We start from the raw sequence: 19829 nt of genomic DNA on the forward strand, positions 1-19829 counted from the left end.
ATTAAATATAGGCCATATAAACAGTACCCCAGATAAGAAAATACCAACAGATAAGCCCAGCATGTGAACTAAAACATGAGGTAATAGATAGCAAAGGGCTGAGATAAATGCTGGCTTCCCCAAGGTCTCAGGAAGCTGTGAATGTAATAAAACCCCATAAACAACAAAATATTTGGAAACATCTGACTGCCAAAGATGTGAAAACCATTCCTGGACCATAGAGTCTGCTGGACACGTAGATTGTTCTACAAACACACACAATAGCTGCATCTCAATTGTGTGTCTGTGTGTCCATTGCACTCCACAGGTGATGAATTAAAATACACACAACAGGGCCCCTGCTGTGCATATAGACATTCGCAGCCAATGGAAATATTATTGTAATAAAGGCACACCACAGGGAAGGAGAGGGAAGGAAAGCTAGAATGGTGAGCCACACTTTCACTGACATGTTTTTGGCTGGACTCTGCAGCATGACAGACTGAGAAAATGTGATAGGCAGAAAATGTAGTGGTCTCACAGGTGTAGAAAATGAAAACACACATATAAATACATTCACTTATGCATATATCATGGAAGGAAACACATTTACACGCACGCACGCACGCACGCACGCACGCACGCACGCACGCACGCACACACGCACACACGCACACACACACACACACACACACACACACACACACATACGTGCACGCACACACAGGTGCACGCACGCACGCGCACGCACGCACGCAGGCACGCACGCACGCACACAGACACACACACACAGCTAATGTAGAAAAACACCCACATGGCTAATGTACGTCTTTCCTTGTTGACAGTATCATTACTCCTCAAGTGTATTATTCTGCCAATGGATACACAGTAAGATCAGTAAATAAAGAAAGAAAGAAAGAAAGAAAGAAGCAGGTCTGGGACTTGAACGTGTAAACTCAATGCGGATAATTTGAGTATTTGTCCACTACACCGTCACATCTTTGATGTATAGAATTTTTCTCCTAGTGATTTTGAAGAGTTCTTTTGCATGATAGCCTCAAAACATAATCACACATTGTCTGGGACTCAAACAAGGAGCGTCTGGGTTCAGAGACAGGGCACTAGACCACTACAATAACACCTTCACATGTAAGATGTGTCTTTCTTTTGTATGTTAGCCTCCATGCACACAAATTATGCACTGACAGTCCACTGTACCAACAGACCTTCACAGACAACACGTGTCCCCCTGTTGAATTAGTTGTAATTGTAATTGTATTCTTGCTCTGTAAAGCACTTTGAGCTGCATTTAATGTCATGAAAGGTGCTATACAAATAAAGTTTATTATTATAGTTTTTGAAATGGTCTTCTAGACACAATTACCAGTACCATATAGTCACAATGACCAGTGATATAGACACTGACCAGTAAGTACCATATAGACAAAATGACTCTGTTTCAACCGGGCATGGAACCATCTATAGCCTGGTGTTTTACTCTGTTTCAACGTGTCATGGATGCGTCTATAGCCTGGTGTTGTACTCCGTTTCAACCTGTCATGGATCCGTCTATATTCTGACCATGATACTGACATGATACTGACCATGACTAACCATGATACTGAAATGATACTGACATGATACTGATTTGATACTGACCATGATACTGACATGATACTAACCATGATACTGACATAATACTGACATGATATTGACATGATACTGACCATGATACTAACATGATATTGTCATAATCTTCTGCAGCATAATTTTGTATTCCTTGGCTTAACTGCACAATCTTTCTAGGAATTGTTCAGTGCATTATAGTTGTAAATGTGCTAGAACTGCACTTACGTCTTTTGCGCTCCAAGTTCAATGCACTTACGCCTTTTACGCTCTATACTCAATTGAAGGATTTCATTTACGACTTTAGGTTTTCAGCCTTTATTTTAAAAAGTAAAAATTATAACTATATTATTTTGCCATCTGGTAGAGCTCATAGAGACCTTTAAAATCATATATAAAAGTATATATTTTCGCCAAAGATGTCACATAAGCCATTTGCGCTCCAAGTCCTCGTTATGTAAACATTGATGTAAATAACAACAAGTGATTACACTGCAATAGAGGATTATGTTTGATCCCATTCCACAATTTTTCCTGTATATTATCGTATTCTTATGAAAAATAATGGTTACACTAATTGACCAGGATCAAAGGGGTGAGTAGTGCACAGCCGACTTCTTGACAGGTGCTGGCCCCGACGTGAACTCAGATCAAAGGCACCAAAGTAGAGCTGCACACTATATGCTCCCATAGATGAATCTTTTGTTTAAGCAGAGTAACGTTTCGGGGCCCATGCTCTTCTTCAGATGAGCATTTAAGCCGGAACGTTACTCAAATAACGTTGCTTAAATAAAAGATTAATCAATGGGAGCATAATAAAGTGTGTGGCACTACTGTACTTTGTTGCCTTTACACTAATTGACACAACCCAGTTACACCACTACAGTCAAATTCTACTCTTTGCTGAAGAAAGTCACACTAAAAATCAAGAATGAGTGTCAATAAGGTCAAATTAACTTGTTGTTTTATTTAATTTCACCTGACAACAATTAATCAGGATAAGTGAGTGAGTGAGTGAGTGTGTGTGTGTGTGTGTGTGTGTGTGTGTGTGTGTGTGTGTGTGTGTGTGTGTGTGTGCGTGCGTGCGTGCGTGCGTGCGTGCGTGCGTGCGTGCGTGCGTGCGTGTCTTTGGAGCTAATTTCACAAGTTGCTGGAAAAATCAGTCACGGTTCAACGTCTGCACATATTTGGGGCACGTGCGTCCCAGTGTATGGACTATAGTTCCATTCTAAATCTAATTACAACTACTCGGCATCATCATCTTTTCTGTAGTCTGGAGCCGGCCACAACCTTTCAGCCACATCACAAGGGCTGTTTTCCCTGGCCAGGTATCACAGGAAATATGACCAGGTATGTCTAATTCACCCTTGGATGGCTTCTGTGGACGCATCCCCACAGGCCTTCTCCATGGAAATCGTGTTGGGGTTTCTGTCATAAAACACCGCTGCGAAAAATCTATTGCATTGAGGAACCAGAAATTGTGCAGGTAAAAGGGGAGGTTGTGAATGTGGGGTGGTTGTTGAAAAAATACTAATAGCTAATGGTCATCCAAAGTGAAACATCATCAAGATCATTGCTACATAAATTAAAGGTAATCATTTTGAATTTGAATTTTGGAAATGTTTAAAAATCCAATATATCTACCTTCCTTAACTTCCTAATATCCATTGAGTGCCGCCTGGTTCTGCAGTACAGAGTGTGGAAAGATAAATAATGGAGATTATGTTGGAGGCAATACATAGCTACTGTCTGATGTGTAAGATCAGCAGCAAGCATTCCACTGTCTTTTGTGGTGATGTTGATGGCTTTCTACCCAGTATTTTAAGAGGGGGGAAGAAAAGAAACATAATGCCGTCATGTCCTCTTCAGACGATGCTCCTGATAGTGACATGAGAATACGCCATCGCCAGATGAGCCAAGTGGAAAAGGTCTGTGAAAATGATAGATAACGCTTATGGAATGTCTCAAAATAGCCAAAGTGGGTTCGCTACAGGCGGTGAGGCTCCATGAGAAGGGGATTGATGGTCCCGCGAACAGCTTGAGGATCAGACGGCCATTCAGACTGTCCGGTTCTTCTGGCCCACAGGAAAAGGCTGTAAGGAGAGCGGACTGCTGTGCTTCACATACACAGTGCCATCCTCCAGCTTGACTTCGTACACTTGTTGCTATAACAGACAAAACAAAAAGTAACAGCTGTTAAAATAGAGAGGAAACACAATACCTTGCTTTAGCTCTAAGTAGTGAGCAGCCAGTACTCATGTGGCACCATGTCTCAAAGAACACATTTTTGCAGAGGTGTTTTCTTACTGGAAGTGTAGGCTTAAATGTCATTCTTTCACTGATTAAAAATAAACCTTAAAACGATTTTGTCAGCTAATTCAAATACAGTATATGGCACCCATACCTGTCAACCTTCTCTTTTCAACAGGATTCTTCCAGATTTATTAAATTCCCGCTGTCCTGCCTTTAGAAAAATAAAATACAACCCTGAACTGGACTATTTTTTATTACTGTGGTCAGTGACCGTACTGTGGTTAATGAACTATTTATCTTCCCTCAGTTTTATTAAATAGAACCTTTGAAAACAGAACTGATGTTGTTGTTGAGTTTATTTAACTTGAGTGTTGTGTAAAATGTGTAAAAGTAATTTGTTGGAAAAATACTTTGTCAAACAACTACATACAAAAATAAATAAATACAATAATAATAATAATAATATCACCAATATTCTCTGAATATTGTGTTAAAAGTAGAAAGTATATTAAAAGTACAGAGGTAATATGATGCAAATAGCTCCCCACCATTGAAGTTCCAAAAATGTTCCTTATTTTCAGATCACAATGTTGACAGGTATGCTCTAGGGAAGTGAGTAGGTTTCTCACAGACAATACTATAACCACTACATGCAGTCCCAAAACCACAAATAACTCAGTTGATATCATGATACTGTAACTTTGAACACTCATACTTCTGTGGTATTTCTTTGTGGGAAGCTGTGATGTCATGTAATTAAACTCTCTCATAAATATTAGCCATCTACTGTTAGTTGGTCCAGCTTGATGTACGGTATACACATAGAAAAACACTGAAAACTAGAAAAAGTGCTCCTCGGAGCACAGGTCTCCGCCAGGTCAGGTAGGTTATCGTGGCCTCCTGGTGGCGCTATAATGTGAAAAGGGTGGCACTTCTTCTTAGGCCTTTGATGGCAAGCGGACACTGCATTCATGATTTGAGGCATTTTGTTCCAAAAATGTGTTTTGTTAAATTAGTTAAATTAGATTAGAATTAAACTTTCACCGCAATCGGACCCTGCGTTCATGATTTGCGGCATTTTGTTGAAAACGGGCCACTCCTGCAAGCTTTAGATGTCAATCTTAGCCAATCAGGATGGAATATGAAAAATCTAACAGATCCATTGTGATCACATGACTATAGAGATCATGTGTACCGATTTGCGTGAGATTTGGATAAAATCTGAAGGAGTAATAATCCAAAAATGTGTTTTACATAAGCCAGCCTCCTGGTGGCGCTATAAAAGGCAGATATGAGAAATGCAAGGCAAACGTGTTTCCTTGGCCTCTAGGGAGTGCGCATACAAAGTTTTACACAGATCGGTGCAATTATAGGTAAAAACACGAATCGGCCTGTTATAGCGCCACCATGAGGCTGATTTGGAAAATGTGAAGTGGCATTTCTTCCTCGGCCTAGTGGGAATGTTTGTGCAAAATTTCACGGAAATTGCATGCTGTGTTCATGATTTGAGGCATTTTGTTGAAAACAAAGCATTCCTGCAAACTTTGGAAGCTATTCTTAGCCAATCAGGATGGAATATGAAAAATCTGAAAGACCCGTTTCGTTTAATGACTATATAGATACTGTGTACCGATTTGCGTAACGTTTGGACAAAATCTGTAGGAGTACTGTCAAAAAATGTGTTTTGCAAAAAGCCGCCTCCTGGTGGCACTATAACAGGCCCATGTGAAAAGTTTGGGGCAGAGGTTCTGAATTGGTATCCAGGGAGTGTGTGTGCGCAGTTTCGCTGCGATCAAGCCAACGGTGCCTGAGATTAGCTGGTCACAGACGGACGGACGGACGGACGGACAGACAGACAGACGGACGGACGGACGGACGGCCGGGGTGCAAAACATACTCTCTCACCATGCCTTTCGGCCTGGCGGAGACAACAATTGGCAGGGGGTTTGGTCATAAGTGCAAGACAAAGTAGTGTAACGGACCCGCAGGGGGGTTTCCTTGAGCACAAATGTGTTGTCCCTGAGACAACACATTGGGCTTCCTGCCCAAACATCAGGTCTGTAAGGCCTTTATTTGTAGTGTTTCCTGCCCACAGGAACACATCAGCTGCAATTAGAATAATCAAGTTCACCTGGTGCTGATGGCCAGTATGGGGCTGCATGTGCCTGGCAGCAAACAATAAAATGGGCTCAGTGGTAGTAAGGACTGCACAGTGTTGCAAAGTAAGCCAATGGACCCTGGAAGGATGGGTTAAGGACGGACAGACGCCAATGGACCCTGAAAGGATGGGTTAAGGACGGACGGAAGGTTAAATGACAAACTATCGAAAGAATGGACGCCAGGCACCATGCGACTGTCTACAACACTTATAATAGCACCTAGCTGGAAGGGGAACAAGGTATATGTCTCTGTTTAATTGTTGTTGATTTTTTTCATGGTCTTATTGTTAACTGAGTGATCTTATTGTTGGCTTTTATTGTCTGAGGGTTATTGCTATAGTTTGTACCTTTTTCATGTATTTTTCTATTGAGATGGTTTATGCATTATGTAAGTTAGTTTGTGATGTAGGCCCATGGATTTTATAGGAAAATGTATTGTGCCATTTGAGATTTGATGAAGTTTATGGATTATTGTATTGATTTATGTTATGTATGTTATGTTTTCTTTGTAATTTCTACGTTGATTTCATAAAGAACCATCAAAAAAATCATCAGTCAGACTTCACCCTTTTAATGGCCACAGGACCGCTACAAGTAGGCATATTGTATTCAGGGGCCAAACCAAGTTCACTTTTCCAGTCACAGAATACAGAAAAAACACAGTCAGGCCACATCAGGATACACAGGATAACCTCAGGCACAGTACAGTAACATGAAGTAGCAGAAACAGACCATTGGTCACAGACTTACCAGAGGGAAGGAATTATATGCACAGACTAACAAGACAGGGGTGAACACAATGCACAATCATCATACTGTAGGTATAACGCATGACATAGATGAGGGGGTGGATCAAGTTGGGAGGACACACTGGTGTAAACCAGTGGTGGAAGAAGCCATATTGTTTACTTAAGTATAAGTATCAATACTGTTACAAGAAACAGTGCGGTTTTCAAGTATTGCCATCAAGATATACTTAAAGTACCAAAAGCAAAAGTAATCATTATGCAGAATCCCATTTCACAAGCGTGTATAAACATCTTTTGAAAATAGCAGGTCTACATGCTCACAAGTCAAAGTATTCAATATTGGAAATACTCCAGTAAAGTAAAAGTACCTCAAAATTGTACGGTACTTGAGTACCTTCCACCACTGGTGTAAACAAAAGCACATGGTGGGCAAAGACTACAAGACAAGAAACAGCTGACTATCACGGGGAGAAACCACACAGGAAGCAAACCAAAGGTACAGTTCAAGGACAGGGAAGGCAACAAAGACACAAGTAAATAACTCAGCATGCAGTGAGAAAGATGCAGATTGTGATAATAACAGAATAGAACAAGGCCATGCTGTAATGCAACATAAATGTCCATTTCTCATGCCATGTCAATTCTCTGAGCTATACTGAATTGTACACAACAGCAAGAGTGCACAGCTTAAACTGCCAGGTAAGGTTAACTGGAAGGACAAGCAAATCTTCCATGACTATACAGCTACAAACCAGATGTATGGTTTGCGCAACTGATTGATGTATTTTACAATGGGAAAAATATCTATAGGGAGACCGGAACGGTTAAGATGACCCAGTGGGTAAGTTGACCCACATCCTGTATCTAGAAAACTAGAAAACTGTGGCGACATGTGACCTTAAATCTAGTAAACAGCCATCGTATACACCTGGCTGTGAAGTTGGGAAGCACAAGGGGGAAGTGGAAAGCATTCTTTTAAACAAAATAAAACAGTTTTTAGCTGGTCAAACATGTCAGGTATAATGACTGTTATATCAAAGTAAATTGACCCAGGTGACATGTTGGTGATATGTTGGTGATTTGCCAATGTATAAAACCACTTGAAAGTATTATTCTAGACAATTTTGTCTAAAATGATGGCTGTGGCTGTGGGGTAGCCTGGTAAACCCTCCCTCCGGAAATCTCATTTCCATTTGATTTCAGGAGAGAGTCTGGCCTGATCGCCCATTCTGCAATATTGGCTATGGGCTGGAGTTGGGCGGGAGTAATACCGTTGACTGACAACCCCTTCAGCCAATGATCGTTGTTCCCCTCCAGCCAATCAGCAGATCTCCAGACTAATGTGACGCAACGGGACTTTTGAGACGGCCATGCCCAAAATAGGTTGCCTTATTCGGATACATGCGTGGCACTGCCCGCCCCTAACGATTCTCTAATTTTTAGCGGCCCTAGCCGCTCTATACCTAAAGGTATAGATCCTGCTGTATACCTGACTTTGTCCGTGTTCACCGTCAACGTTCTGATTGGTCAGACCCGTCAACGTTCTGATTGGTCAGACCTGTCAACAAAGTGATTGGTCAAGCTTCACGTGACACATGGGTGGACTTAGTACATTTCACCATTGTGTCACTACCGAAACGAAAGTTGGTCACTACCGAAACGAAAGTTAAATCCGAAAAAATCACTAAGTGTGGAGTCCAAAATCGTCCCCCCAAAAACCTGTTAGGAGTACGTTTCAGGCAATTTAGAGTTGATTGGTAGTACTTTGTAGTGACGATTTTTTTGGTCCCTAACATTCATCGAGCTCTGGACTTAGTACATTTCACCATTGTGTCACTACCGAAACGAAAGTTGGTCACTACCGAAACGAAAGTTAAATCCGAAAAAATCACTAAGTGTGGAGGCCAAAATCGTCCCCCCAAAAACCTGTTAGGAGTACGTTTCAGGCAATTTAGAGTTGATTGGTAGTACTTTGTAGTGACGATTTTTTTGGTCCCTAACATTCATCGAGCTCTGGACTTAGTACATTTCACCATTGTGTCACTACCGAAACGAAAGTTGGTCACTACCGAAACGAAAGTTAAATCCGAAAAAATCAGTAAGTGTGGAGGCCAAAATCGTCCCCCCAAAAACCTGTTAGGAGTACGTTTCAGGCAATTTAGAGTTGAATGTTAGTACTTTGTAGTGACTTTTTTTTTTTCCCTAACATTCATCGAGCTCTGGACTTAGCAAATTTTCTGTTTACCGAAACGATTTTCTCTTTACCGAAACGAAAGTTTCGGTAAATCGTCCCCCCAAAAACCTGTTAGGAGTACGTTTCAGGCAATTTAGAGTTAATTGGTAGTACTTTGTAGTGACTTTTTTTTTCGTCCCTAACATTCATCGAGCTCTGGACTTAGTAAATTTTCTTTTTACCGAAACGATTTTCTTTTTACCGAAATGAAAGTTTCGGTATTGTCCCCCCAAAAACCTGTTAGGAGTACGTTTCAGGCAATTTAGAGTTGAATGGTAGTACTTTGTAGTGACTTTTTTTTCCGTCCCTAACATTCATCGAGCTCTGGACTTAGTAAATTTTATTTTTACCGAAACGATTTTCTTTTTACCGAAACGAAGGTTTCGGTAAATCATCCCCCCAAAAACCTGTTAGGAGTACGTTTCAGGCAATTTAGAGTTAAATGGTAGTACTTTGTAGTGAATTTTTGTTTTCGTCCCTAACATTCATCGAGCTCTGGACTTAGTAAATTTTCTGTTTACCGAAACGATTTTCTCTTAAATAAAATCGTCCCCCCATAAACCTGTTAGGAGTACGTTTCAGGCAATTTAGAGTTAATTGGTAGTACTTTGTAGTGAATTTTTGTTTTCGTCCCTAACATTCATCGAGCTCTGGACTTAGTAAATTTTCTGTTTACCGAAACGATTTTCTCTTTACCGAAACGAAAGTTTCGGTAAATCGTCCCCCCAAAAACCTGTTAGGAGTACGTTTCAGGCAATTTAGAGTTGATTGGTAGTATTTTGTAGTGACTTTTTTTTCCGTCCCTAACATTCATCGAGCTCTGGACTTAGTAAATTTTCTTTTTACCGAAACGATTTTCTTTTTACCGAAACGAAAGTTTCGGTAAATCGTCCCCCCAAAAACCTGTTAGGAGTACGTTTCAGGCAATTTAGAGTTGAATGGTAGTACTTTGTAGTGACTTTTTTTCCCGTCCCTAACATTCATCGAGCTCTGGACTTAGTACATTTTCTTTTTACCGAAACGATTTTCTTTTTACCGTAATGAAAGTTTCGGTATTGTCCCCCCAAAAACCTGTTAGGAGTACGTTTCAGGCAATTTAGAGTTGAATGGTAGTACTTTGTAGTGACTTTTTTTTCCGTCCCTAACATTCATCGAGCTCTGGACTTAGTAAATTTTCTTTTTACCGAAACGATTTTCTGTTTACCGAAACGAAAGTTTCGGTAAATTGTCCCCCCAAAAACCTGTTAGGAGTACGTTTCAGGCAATTTAGAGTTGATTGGTAGTACTTTGTAGTGACGATTTTTTTGGTCCCTAACATTCATCGAGCTCTGGACTTAGTAAATTTTCCGTTGCGGTTTTGTAACCTCACACTTTAAAATGTTCATCTTACTGTGGACACGTTTGCCTGAAAAAGAATCTTTGAAATGTTTAATAGTTTTAGAATTGTACTCCTTTAAAAGTTCAGAGATTTATAATGGAGGTTGATGGACGATTTTGGGACCTCAAAAAAACACTTTCACCTAGAAACTCCATTCACAGTTCAAAAATTCCACCTTACTGTGGGCATGCATCCTTGAGATGTTTTACTTTGAAATGATTTGTAGTGTTTGAAATATTTAACTTTAAGCATCCAATGCATTGTCAATGGCAATGGACATTTAAAGGGGGAAAAGTACAAACTTTGGCTTTTACCTTTATCTAATCTTTCATTGAAGACCACGCAAGTGAATAGATTGAGTAAGAACCACTGTGGTGCAGTGGTTTAGATACAGGGCTTGTAACCAGAAGGTTCACAGTTCAAAACCAATTCGGACATTTTTCCAACTTTTACCTGACTCTTGCACCTTTATCTAATCTTTCAGTGAACAATGTGCAAGAGACCCAAAAAAGTATTAACCATGGTGGACCAGTGGTTAAGATACAGGCCTTGCACACAGATGGTCCTGAGTTCAAAACCAGCAAGGACATCTTTCCAACTTTGACCTGGGACTTTTACCTTTATCTAATCTTTTAGTGAATACCACTGTTACACACGTACACACGTGTATGGTTAAGGGGAGACTGTATGTTTATGGGGAGACTGTGTATGCTGTTTTTCTCCTTGCTACACTCTGCCTGCTGCTCTGTCACTCACTCTCAGGTCCAGCCCATTCACTCAACTCAACTCCGCCTCTCACCACCGGTTGGTCCTTCCCCTCATCACTCCACCAATCACCTCCATCGTCATCATATATAAAGCACCTGTGACGGCGGACATCTTTCTCTTTCCCCATCATGCTTCCACCAGATCATTTGTTTGCTCCATGCACATGTCCTAACTAATTCACCTCCAGTCTCTTAACTCAGTCTCTAGACTTTTTGACCTTTTTTGCCAAACGTTTAGTACAGGGGGGGGTAGTTTAGCTCTGGGGTACCCTGTACATATTGCACGTAGGTAATTCCCGTGTTTAATCCCACTAGTCTAGAGGTGAGTGCCACCCATTGTATTTTCTGTTTATTGTTGGAGTAGGAAGGATTTTTGTTTCTCTTGAGTAGGTAAGATCTTTATTTTATTTAGACAGTGAGTTTTTGTTTTACTACATTATTTCCTTTGGCACCACCTGACCCTCCCTGTATTTGTTACTTGGCATTTATTTTTGTTCACTTCAGTTGGTTAATAAACAACTTTACTTTAACCTCATCCTATGTCTGTCTCAAGTATATAATCTGGGTATATGTTACCGTCCCTTCCTCCTAGACCACCATCTGGGACGCAAGTTAACAGAATATTAAGAACCTCTGTGATGCAGTGATTTAGATACAGGGCTGCAACCAGAAGGTTCCCGGTTTCAAATTCAACTAGGACATTTTCCCAACTTTTATCTGACTCGTGTGGTCTGTATCTAATCTTTCAGTGAACAGCCTGCAAGAGACCAGAGAAACTATGAACCATGGGGGAGCAGTGGATAGGATACAGGCCTTGCACACAGAAGGTTCTGAGTTCAAAACCAATAAGGAATATTTTCCAACTTTTACGTGGCTGTTTCACCTTTATCTAACCTTTCAGTGAAGAACATGCAAGTGAACAGAATTAGGATGAATTACAGTGGTGCAATGATTGAGATACAGGGCTTAAAACCAGAAGGTTGCTGGTTCAAATCCAACAAGGACATTTTTTGAACTTTTACCTGACTCCTGCACCTTTATCTAATCTTTTAGTGAATAACACGCAAGTGAACAAAGTCCCTGTGGTGCAGTGGTTAAGATACAGGGCTTACAACCGAGAGGTTCCCAGTTCATATCCAACTTGGACACTTTTCCAACTTTTACCTGACTCTTGCACCTTCAAATTCCACACATGCTGATTTGCCATTTCCAGGATTTGAGTCTTGAGTCCCAAGACTCAAGACCCAAAAGAGTCTTGAGTCGAACCAATTACTCCCGCGGAGACATCAAATGTATCTTTTGGGCCTTGAGTCCCAAGACTGAAGGCCCAAAGGAGAAATTTGATGTCTCCGCGGGAGTAATTGGTTCGACTCAAGACCCAAAAGAAGGTGAACTGACTGTAATGATTCAAAATGTCATATATACTGTAGAATAGAAACCCCATTCAAACTTTAAAATGTTCATCCTAATATGGACATGTTTGCCTGAAAAGGAAATTTTGAAATGTTTAATGGTTTTAGAATTGTACTCCTTTAAAATTTCAGAGATTTATAATGGAGGTCGATGGACGATTTTGGGACCTCAAAAAAACACTTTCACCTAGAAACTCCATTCACAGTTCAAAAATTCCACCTTACTGTGGACTTCACCAAGTGTGGAGGCCAAAATCGTCCTCCAAAAACCTGTTAGAGTACGTTTCAAGCAATTTAGAGTTGATTGGTAATACTTTATAGTGACTTTTTTTGGTCCCTAACATTCATCGAGCTCTGGACTTAGTACTTTTTTTTTTCAACATTGTGTCACTACCGAAACGAAAGTTTGTCACTACCGAAACGTTTTTGTGTCACTACCGAAACCAAAGTTAAATCCGAAAAAATCACTAAGTGTGGAGGCCAAAATCGTCCCCCCAAAAACCTGTTAGGAGTACGTTTCAGGCAATTTAGAGTTGATTGGTAGTACTTTGTAGTGACTTTTTTTGGTCCCTAACATTCATCGAGCTCTGGACTTAGTCCATTTTTTTTTTCACCATTGTGTCACTACCGAAACGAAGGTTTGTCACTTCCGAAACGAAAGTTAAATCCGAAAATATCACTGTGTGGAGGCCAAAATCGTCCCCCCAAAAACCTGTTAGGAGTACGTTTCAGGCAATTTAGAGTTGATTGGTAGTACTTTGTAGTGACTTTTTTTGGTCCCTAACATTCATCGAGCTCTGGACTTAGTATATATTTTTTTCACCATTGTGTCACTACCGAAACGTTTTTGTGTCACTACCGAAACGAAAGTTAAATCCGAAAAAATCACTAGTGTGGAGGCCAAAATCGTCCCCCCAAAAACCTGTTAGGAGTACGTTTCAGGCAATTTAGAGTTGATTGGTAGTACTTTGTAGTGGAGTAAAAAAAAAATCACCATTGTGTCACTACCGAAACGTTTTTGTGTCACTACCGAAACGAAAGTTAAATCCGAAAAAATCGTGTAGAGGCCAAAATCGTCCCCCCAAAACTTTGTAGTGGAGTAATTTTTTTTTTCACCATTGTGTCACTACCGAAACGTTTTTGTGTCACTACCGAAACGAAAGTTAAATCCAAAAAAAACCACTAAGTGTAGAGGCCAAAATCGTCCCCCCAAAACTTTGTAGTGGAGTATATTTTTTTTCCACCATTGTGTCACTACCGAAACGTTTTTGTGTGTAAGATTGCTCGAGCGGCCAAGGCAGCAAATCAGTGGAGACCAGTCCAGTAGCGACCTTTAATCCAAAGTCTTTATTTTTTCATCTTTTTTTTACAATTTCACTGACAAGTATTGGGCACAACCTGTCAGCTCATCTCACATACCATAGACTGACTGCCTTTTATAGGTGGGTCCCTATTACCTGGCTAGCTCCTACCATTCCCCAGGTACCTCCAATATATTCCCACACCTATAAACATACAATACAATTTTCCTTAAAACACTAGACTACTGTATATGCACCCCCAATACATATTTACAATTCCCACTGAGCCTTCCAAATATACCCACCCCATAAACATGGTTCAATTAATTACAGTGGATGCCGATCTCCCCTCTCTCCACTTCCCACTTGGTATCACCCTCCCGGAACTAATAAATAGGGTGTGTGTTGCCGGAGGGAACTCTTTGGCCCGAACACCACACTGGGAAGGGGGGAGAACAGACAGAGGTAAGTTTAGACATCAGAGATTCCCATTCCCATTATAGTTGTCAATTTCAAAGTATGCTACTACTGTAGAGTCCTACTAATGTGGCCTTTCTGTTCTTTCATAGGTGTATGATGACATCAGTACCCCCGCACCTTCAGAGTGAAACACATTGCCCCCACCCCCCATAACTTCAATAAATGCATTTGTTACAATCTGTGTCTTTCTTTACATACAATACATATGCAGAGCTGTGTTTGAATATGAATTAGGTTTAGTAACGGCGACCCGTCGTTACATTTCCCCCCCCCTCTCCCAAGAGTACAGTACCTCAGTTCTCATGTACCCGGGAGAGAAAATCAGCCACCAGGTTGGCTTTCCCTGGTCGATACCGAACAGTGAAGTCATAGGGTTGCAAGGCAAGGTACCACCCAGCAAGACGTGTGTTCGAGTCCCTCATCTTGTTCAGCCACTGCAGAGCCCGATGATCGGTCTCAAGGAGGAAGTGCCGTCCCAGCAAATAGTACTTAAGTGACTCAATGGCCCACTTCATGGCCAGGCACTCTTTCTCCACTGAGTACCTCGTCTCCCGGTCCTCTAGTTTGCGGCTCAGGAACAGCAGTGGACGCATCTCCCCCTCTACTTCCTGCAGAAGCACTGCCCCAAGGCCGACACCTGAGGCATCCGTCTGGAGCGTGAATGGTAGTCTAAAGTCAGGAGTGTGGAGAACAGAGTCACTTGTAATGGCACTTTTGAGATCCATGAACGCTCGGTCACACTCATCATTCCATCTCACTTTGTTTGGGGCTGAGTCTTTGGTGAGGTCAGTGAGAATAGCTGCCCTCTCAGAACAATGGGGTATGAATTTTCTATACCATCCTACCAAACCCAGAAATCCCCGAACCTTCCTCTTGGTGGTGGGGATGGGGTATGAATGGATGGCATCCACCTTCCCCACTCGAGGTTTAACCATCCCCTGTCCTACGACATGGCCCAGGTACTCCACCTGTTTCTGGGCAAATGCACACTTGCATGGATTGATGGTAAGCCCCGCCTTTTCAATCAGGTGGAGGACCCTTCGAAGGTGAGCCACATGTTCCTCCCACGTCTGGCTAAAGATGACAACATCGTCCAAGTACGCTGCTGCAAACTGTGGCACGTCCCTCAGTACTTGGTCCATGAGACGTTGAAATGTTGCTGGTGCACCCTGGAGACCAAACGGCATCACCTTGAACTGAAACATACCCTCTGGTGTTGTAAACGCAGTCAGCTCCTTAGTCTCAGGTGCCAGGGCCAGTTGCCAGTACCCCTTGCTTAAGTCCAGCGTGGAGATAAACGTGGAGTGCCCCACTCTCTCCAGCAACTCATCGATACGGGGCATGGGGTAGGATTCCATCTTTGACACTGAATTGAGGTACCTGAAATCAATACAGAACCTCAGTGAGCCATCTTTCTTAGGCACCAACACAATAGGGCTGCACCACTCACTGTTCGAAGTTTCAATTATTCCCATTTGCAGCATCAGCTCAATCTCCTCCTTGAGCTTTGGCACCACACGTTCAGGTATCCTGTAGTACTTCCTGCGGGGAGTAGCATCCGTCTTCAGGTAGACCTTGTGCCGTGCCAGTGTTGTAAAGCCAGGCTCCTCTCTGAACAATCCGGGATTCAGCATTTCTCTTATCTCCTCCCGCTGGCCAGGCTGGAGATGAGACAGATCCACTGCACTGTGCTTGGTGACCTTGGTGGGGAACGACTGCTCTCTGTCCTCCTCCCCATCAAGAGCACAGATCAATAACTGATGCTGGACAGGCTGCTGGCTTGGTAATGATGGCTCCTGAAACACCTTCAAGAGATTAACATGAAAACACTGATGTTTTTTCAATTTGTCAGGCATGTACAGTTCATATGTTACCTTGCCCAGGCGCTTGGTGATTTGGTACGGCCCCTGCCATTTGGCCAACAGCTTACAGTCACTAGTTGGAAGGAGCAGCAACACCCGTTGGCCTGGCAGCAATGTCCTGTCTCTGGCCTTCTTGTCATACCAGGTTTTCTGGGTGGCTTGTGCCGTCTTCATGTGCTCTTGTGCTAGGGCAGTCATTTGTTCAAGTCTCTCTCTCATTGTGATCACATAGGCAACCACACTCTCCTGGTCTGTAGTCGGTTTCTCCCAATGCTCCCTCAGGAGGTCCAGTGGCCCCCTCACCTGGCGACCGTAGAGAAGCTCAAATGGTGAGAATCCTGTTGATGCCTGTGGCACCTCCCGGTATGCAAACAGCAAGTAGGGCAGCCACTGGTCCCAATCAGAGCCTGTATTGTCAACAAACTTCCGCAGCATGCTTTTAAGAGTCTGATTGAATCTCTCCACTAATCCGTCCGTCTCGGGGTGGTATGGGGTGGTTTTGATACCTTTCACTCCTAGCAACTGATAAACCTGCTGCAATAGTTTTGATAGGAAGTTGGTACCACAATCTGTAAGGACCTCTCTAGGCACTCCTACCCTTGAAAACAGTTGCAACAGACAATTGGCAACCTGTCTGGCCTTGATGGATCTCAGGGGGAAAGCTTCTGGATAACGGGTGGCGTAATCACAAATCACTAAGATATATCGCTTTCCTGATGAACTTCTTTCAAGGGGCCCCACTATATCCACACCTATTCTGTGAAAAGGTGTGTCAATAATAGGTAATGGCTGAAGCTGGGCACGGGCTACTCCCCTAGCTGATGCTAGCTGACATGTTTCACACGAAGCACAAAAATTCTTCACCTGGGTGTACATGCCTGGCCAAACAAACCTACTGGCAATTCTACTGATGGATTTCTGAAATGCTAAGTGGCCTGCCCAGGGTATAGAGTGCCCCAGCTCCATCACTTTCTGTGTAAGGCTCTGTGGCAAACCTAAGGCCTCAACCTGACCCTGCCGCTGGTAGAGAATGCCATTCTTAATCACATAGCTAGCCTCAGCTAAACAGTCCGCCTTACCCTGTTTCTCCCCCTCAACCTCTGATACTTTATCAAACCAGGATCTTAGTGTAGGGTCAGCTTGCTGCATTGCTGCTATGTCAGATGGAATGTGAAAATTCAGTGGCTGACTGGGCTTTGTCATTTCCTCACACTGTCCCCTTGCCGTAGCCAAAACCTTTTCCCTCCTTCTCTGAGCTCTGGATTTTGGTTGCTTGATCGGGCCTGCCTTCAACTCAGCATCGTAAAAAGGCAACTCCTCTAGAGTATTTCTTTTTTTCTGAGCTCTAGTGATTACCATGTTACATGCTGTAGCTGAAGGGTGGGGTTCTAGCTGCTGCTGTTCAGCCTCCTGACTCTGCACCTCCCCTGTGCCCTCTATGATAACCTGGTTATCCCCTTTTGTCTGCTGTATCAAGTCTAGCAGTGTGGGGACATCATTGCCAAGTATGACTGGATATGGTAATCTGGGCACTAATGTGACTGGCATGAGATAAGTCTGTCCACCTACAGTAAGATACACCTCAGCAGTGGGGTACACTTTCTCATCCCCATGAACACAGCAAATGTTGGACGTGGTGTCACTCCACAGCTCTCTAGGGACTATGCTGGACAGAACAACAGACTGACAACAGCCAGTGTCTAGAAGGGCCTCCTCTCTCTGACCATTAACTAACACTGGTACAGTGTGCACTTTTTGCTGAGCAGAGACTGGGTGGGTGGGTCTGGGGACTGAACATAACAAAGAAGGTTTACTCTGTCTGTTGGCAGGGCATGTGTGCTGTGTGTGACCCATCTCATTACATTGATAACAGCGTATGTCTGGCCTAGAACTGGGGAAAGACTTAGTGGCGTTAGGTTTACTGTAAGAGCTTTGCCTGGCACTGAATTGCTGTCTAGCCTGCGTTTGACCACCCCATTCACCCCCCTTGGACTTACTGCCTCCAGTGTAGTAGTTGTCACGGTCATATGCGGTTGCCCTGTTCCCGGATCTGGCCGACAGAAAAACCTCAGCAAGCCGGGCGGCCTCTCCAGCTGACTTTGGGTCACGTTCCCGGATCCAGACCTCCACTTCCGGATCCACCATCCTCAAGCACTGCTCCAGAATCAGTAACTCTGAAATGTCCTTCACCGTGGCGGTCTCTGGTTTGACCCATTTAGTAAACATGTCCTTCAACCGCACATAAAGTTCACGTGGGGTTTCTCCCCGATGAATGTCCAGTGACCGAAACCTTCTTCTGTAGGTGTCCGCTGTGATCTCATATTTGGCTAGAATAACTTCCTTGATTTTGTCGTAATCTTCAGAATCTGCAAAGTCCATGAACACATAAGCACTACGTGCCTTACCTGTGAGTAAAGGGACTAATTGAATAGCCCACTCCTCTCTTGGCCAATGACAAACAGTGGCCATTCTTTCAAAGGTTGTCAGGTAGTGTTCAATATCATCATCCTGGGCGAGTGGTATTAACCTGGGCTCTCTATGGATGGGTCGTGTCCTCTGTGGTGGTACAGGCTCACTTCGCCGTCTGGTTGGCGCTCTTAGATCTCCCCGATCCTCCTGATGGTGGGGGGTTCTAAGGTTCTCATTCTCCTCATCATCACCGCCATCGTTGTCCTCAGCGTCATCCTGACTGTTCACGCCGCCGTATCTCAAGTCATTCACCTGTGCTTGCATGTGCAACACTTCATGGTGCATCTTTTTCCATCTGTCCTCTTGGCGTGTAGCCTCTCTTTCCATCCGCTTATCTCTAGTCTTCTGGGCGAGTGCCAGCGACTTCACCAGGTCTGTCAACTCCTCCAGTTTGTCAGGCTCACTGGCTGCTGCTGCTGCTGCTGCTGCTGCTTCCTCATGCTGGTCAATTACTGGCTCCCCGTTATCTGGCTCCTCTTGCTGTGCTTGCTTCATCTCCTTTTCCTTTCCTCTGGTCATGGTGGCCATAGTTATGTGCTGTTAAGCACCCACCATTCCAGTGAGGCTGGGACCACTTCTTGACACCACTTGTAAGATTGCTCGAGCGGCCAAGGCAGCAAATCAGTGGAGACCAGTCCAGTAGCGACCTTTAATCCAAAGTCTTTATTTTTTCATCTTTTTTTTACAATTTCACTGACAAGTATTGGGCACAACCTGTCAGCTCATCTCACATACCATAGACTGACTGCCTTTTATAGGTGGGTCCCTATTACCTGGCTAGCTCCTACCATTCCCCAGGTACCTCCAATATATTCCCACACCTATAAACATACAATACAATTTTCCTTAAAACACTAGACTACTGTATATGCACCCCCAATACATATTTACAATTCCCACTGAGCCTTCCAAATATACCCACCCCATAAACATGGTTCAATTAATTACAGTGGATGCCGATCTCCCCTCTCTCCACTTCCCACTTGGTATCACCCTCCCGGAACTAATAAATAGGGTGTGTGTTGCCGGAGGGAACTCTTTGGCCCGAACACCACACTGGGAAGGGGGGAGAACAGACAGAGGTAAGTTTAGACATCAGAGATTCCCATTCCCATTATAGTTGTCAATTTCAAAGTATGCTACTACTGTAGAGTCCTACTA

At 43.0% G+C, this 19829-nt stretch overlaps 1 protein-coding gene across 1 annotated transcript in view; it reads right to left on the bottom strand.

The window, feature by feature from the left end:
- Positions 1-2717: 2717 nt before the first annotated feature.
- LOC311052166 (Rieske domain-containing protein) overlaps positions 2718-19829 on the bottom strand; it is a 31499-nt gene continuing 14387 nt past the window's right edge. Inside the window, exon 3 of the mRNA XM_084066989.1 lies at positions 2718-3770. Coding sequence (XP_083923115.1) covers positions 3663-3770 — 108 coding nt within the window. The 3' untranslated portion in view covers positions 2718-3662. The remainder of the gene's footprint in view (positions 3771-19829) is intronic.

Source organism: Gymnoscopelus microlampas (assembly GCF_963454915.1).
Source record: "Gymnoscopelus microlampas genome assembly, chromosome: 9".
In the NCBI taxonomy this organism is placed as follows: Eukaryota; Metazoa; Chordata; class Actinopteri; order Myctophiformes; family Myctophidae; genus Gymnoscopelus; species Gymnoscopelus microlampas.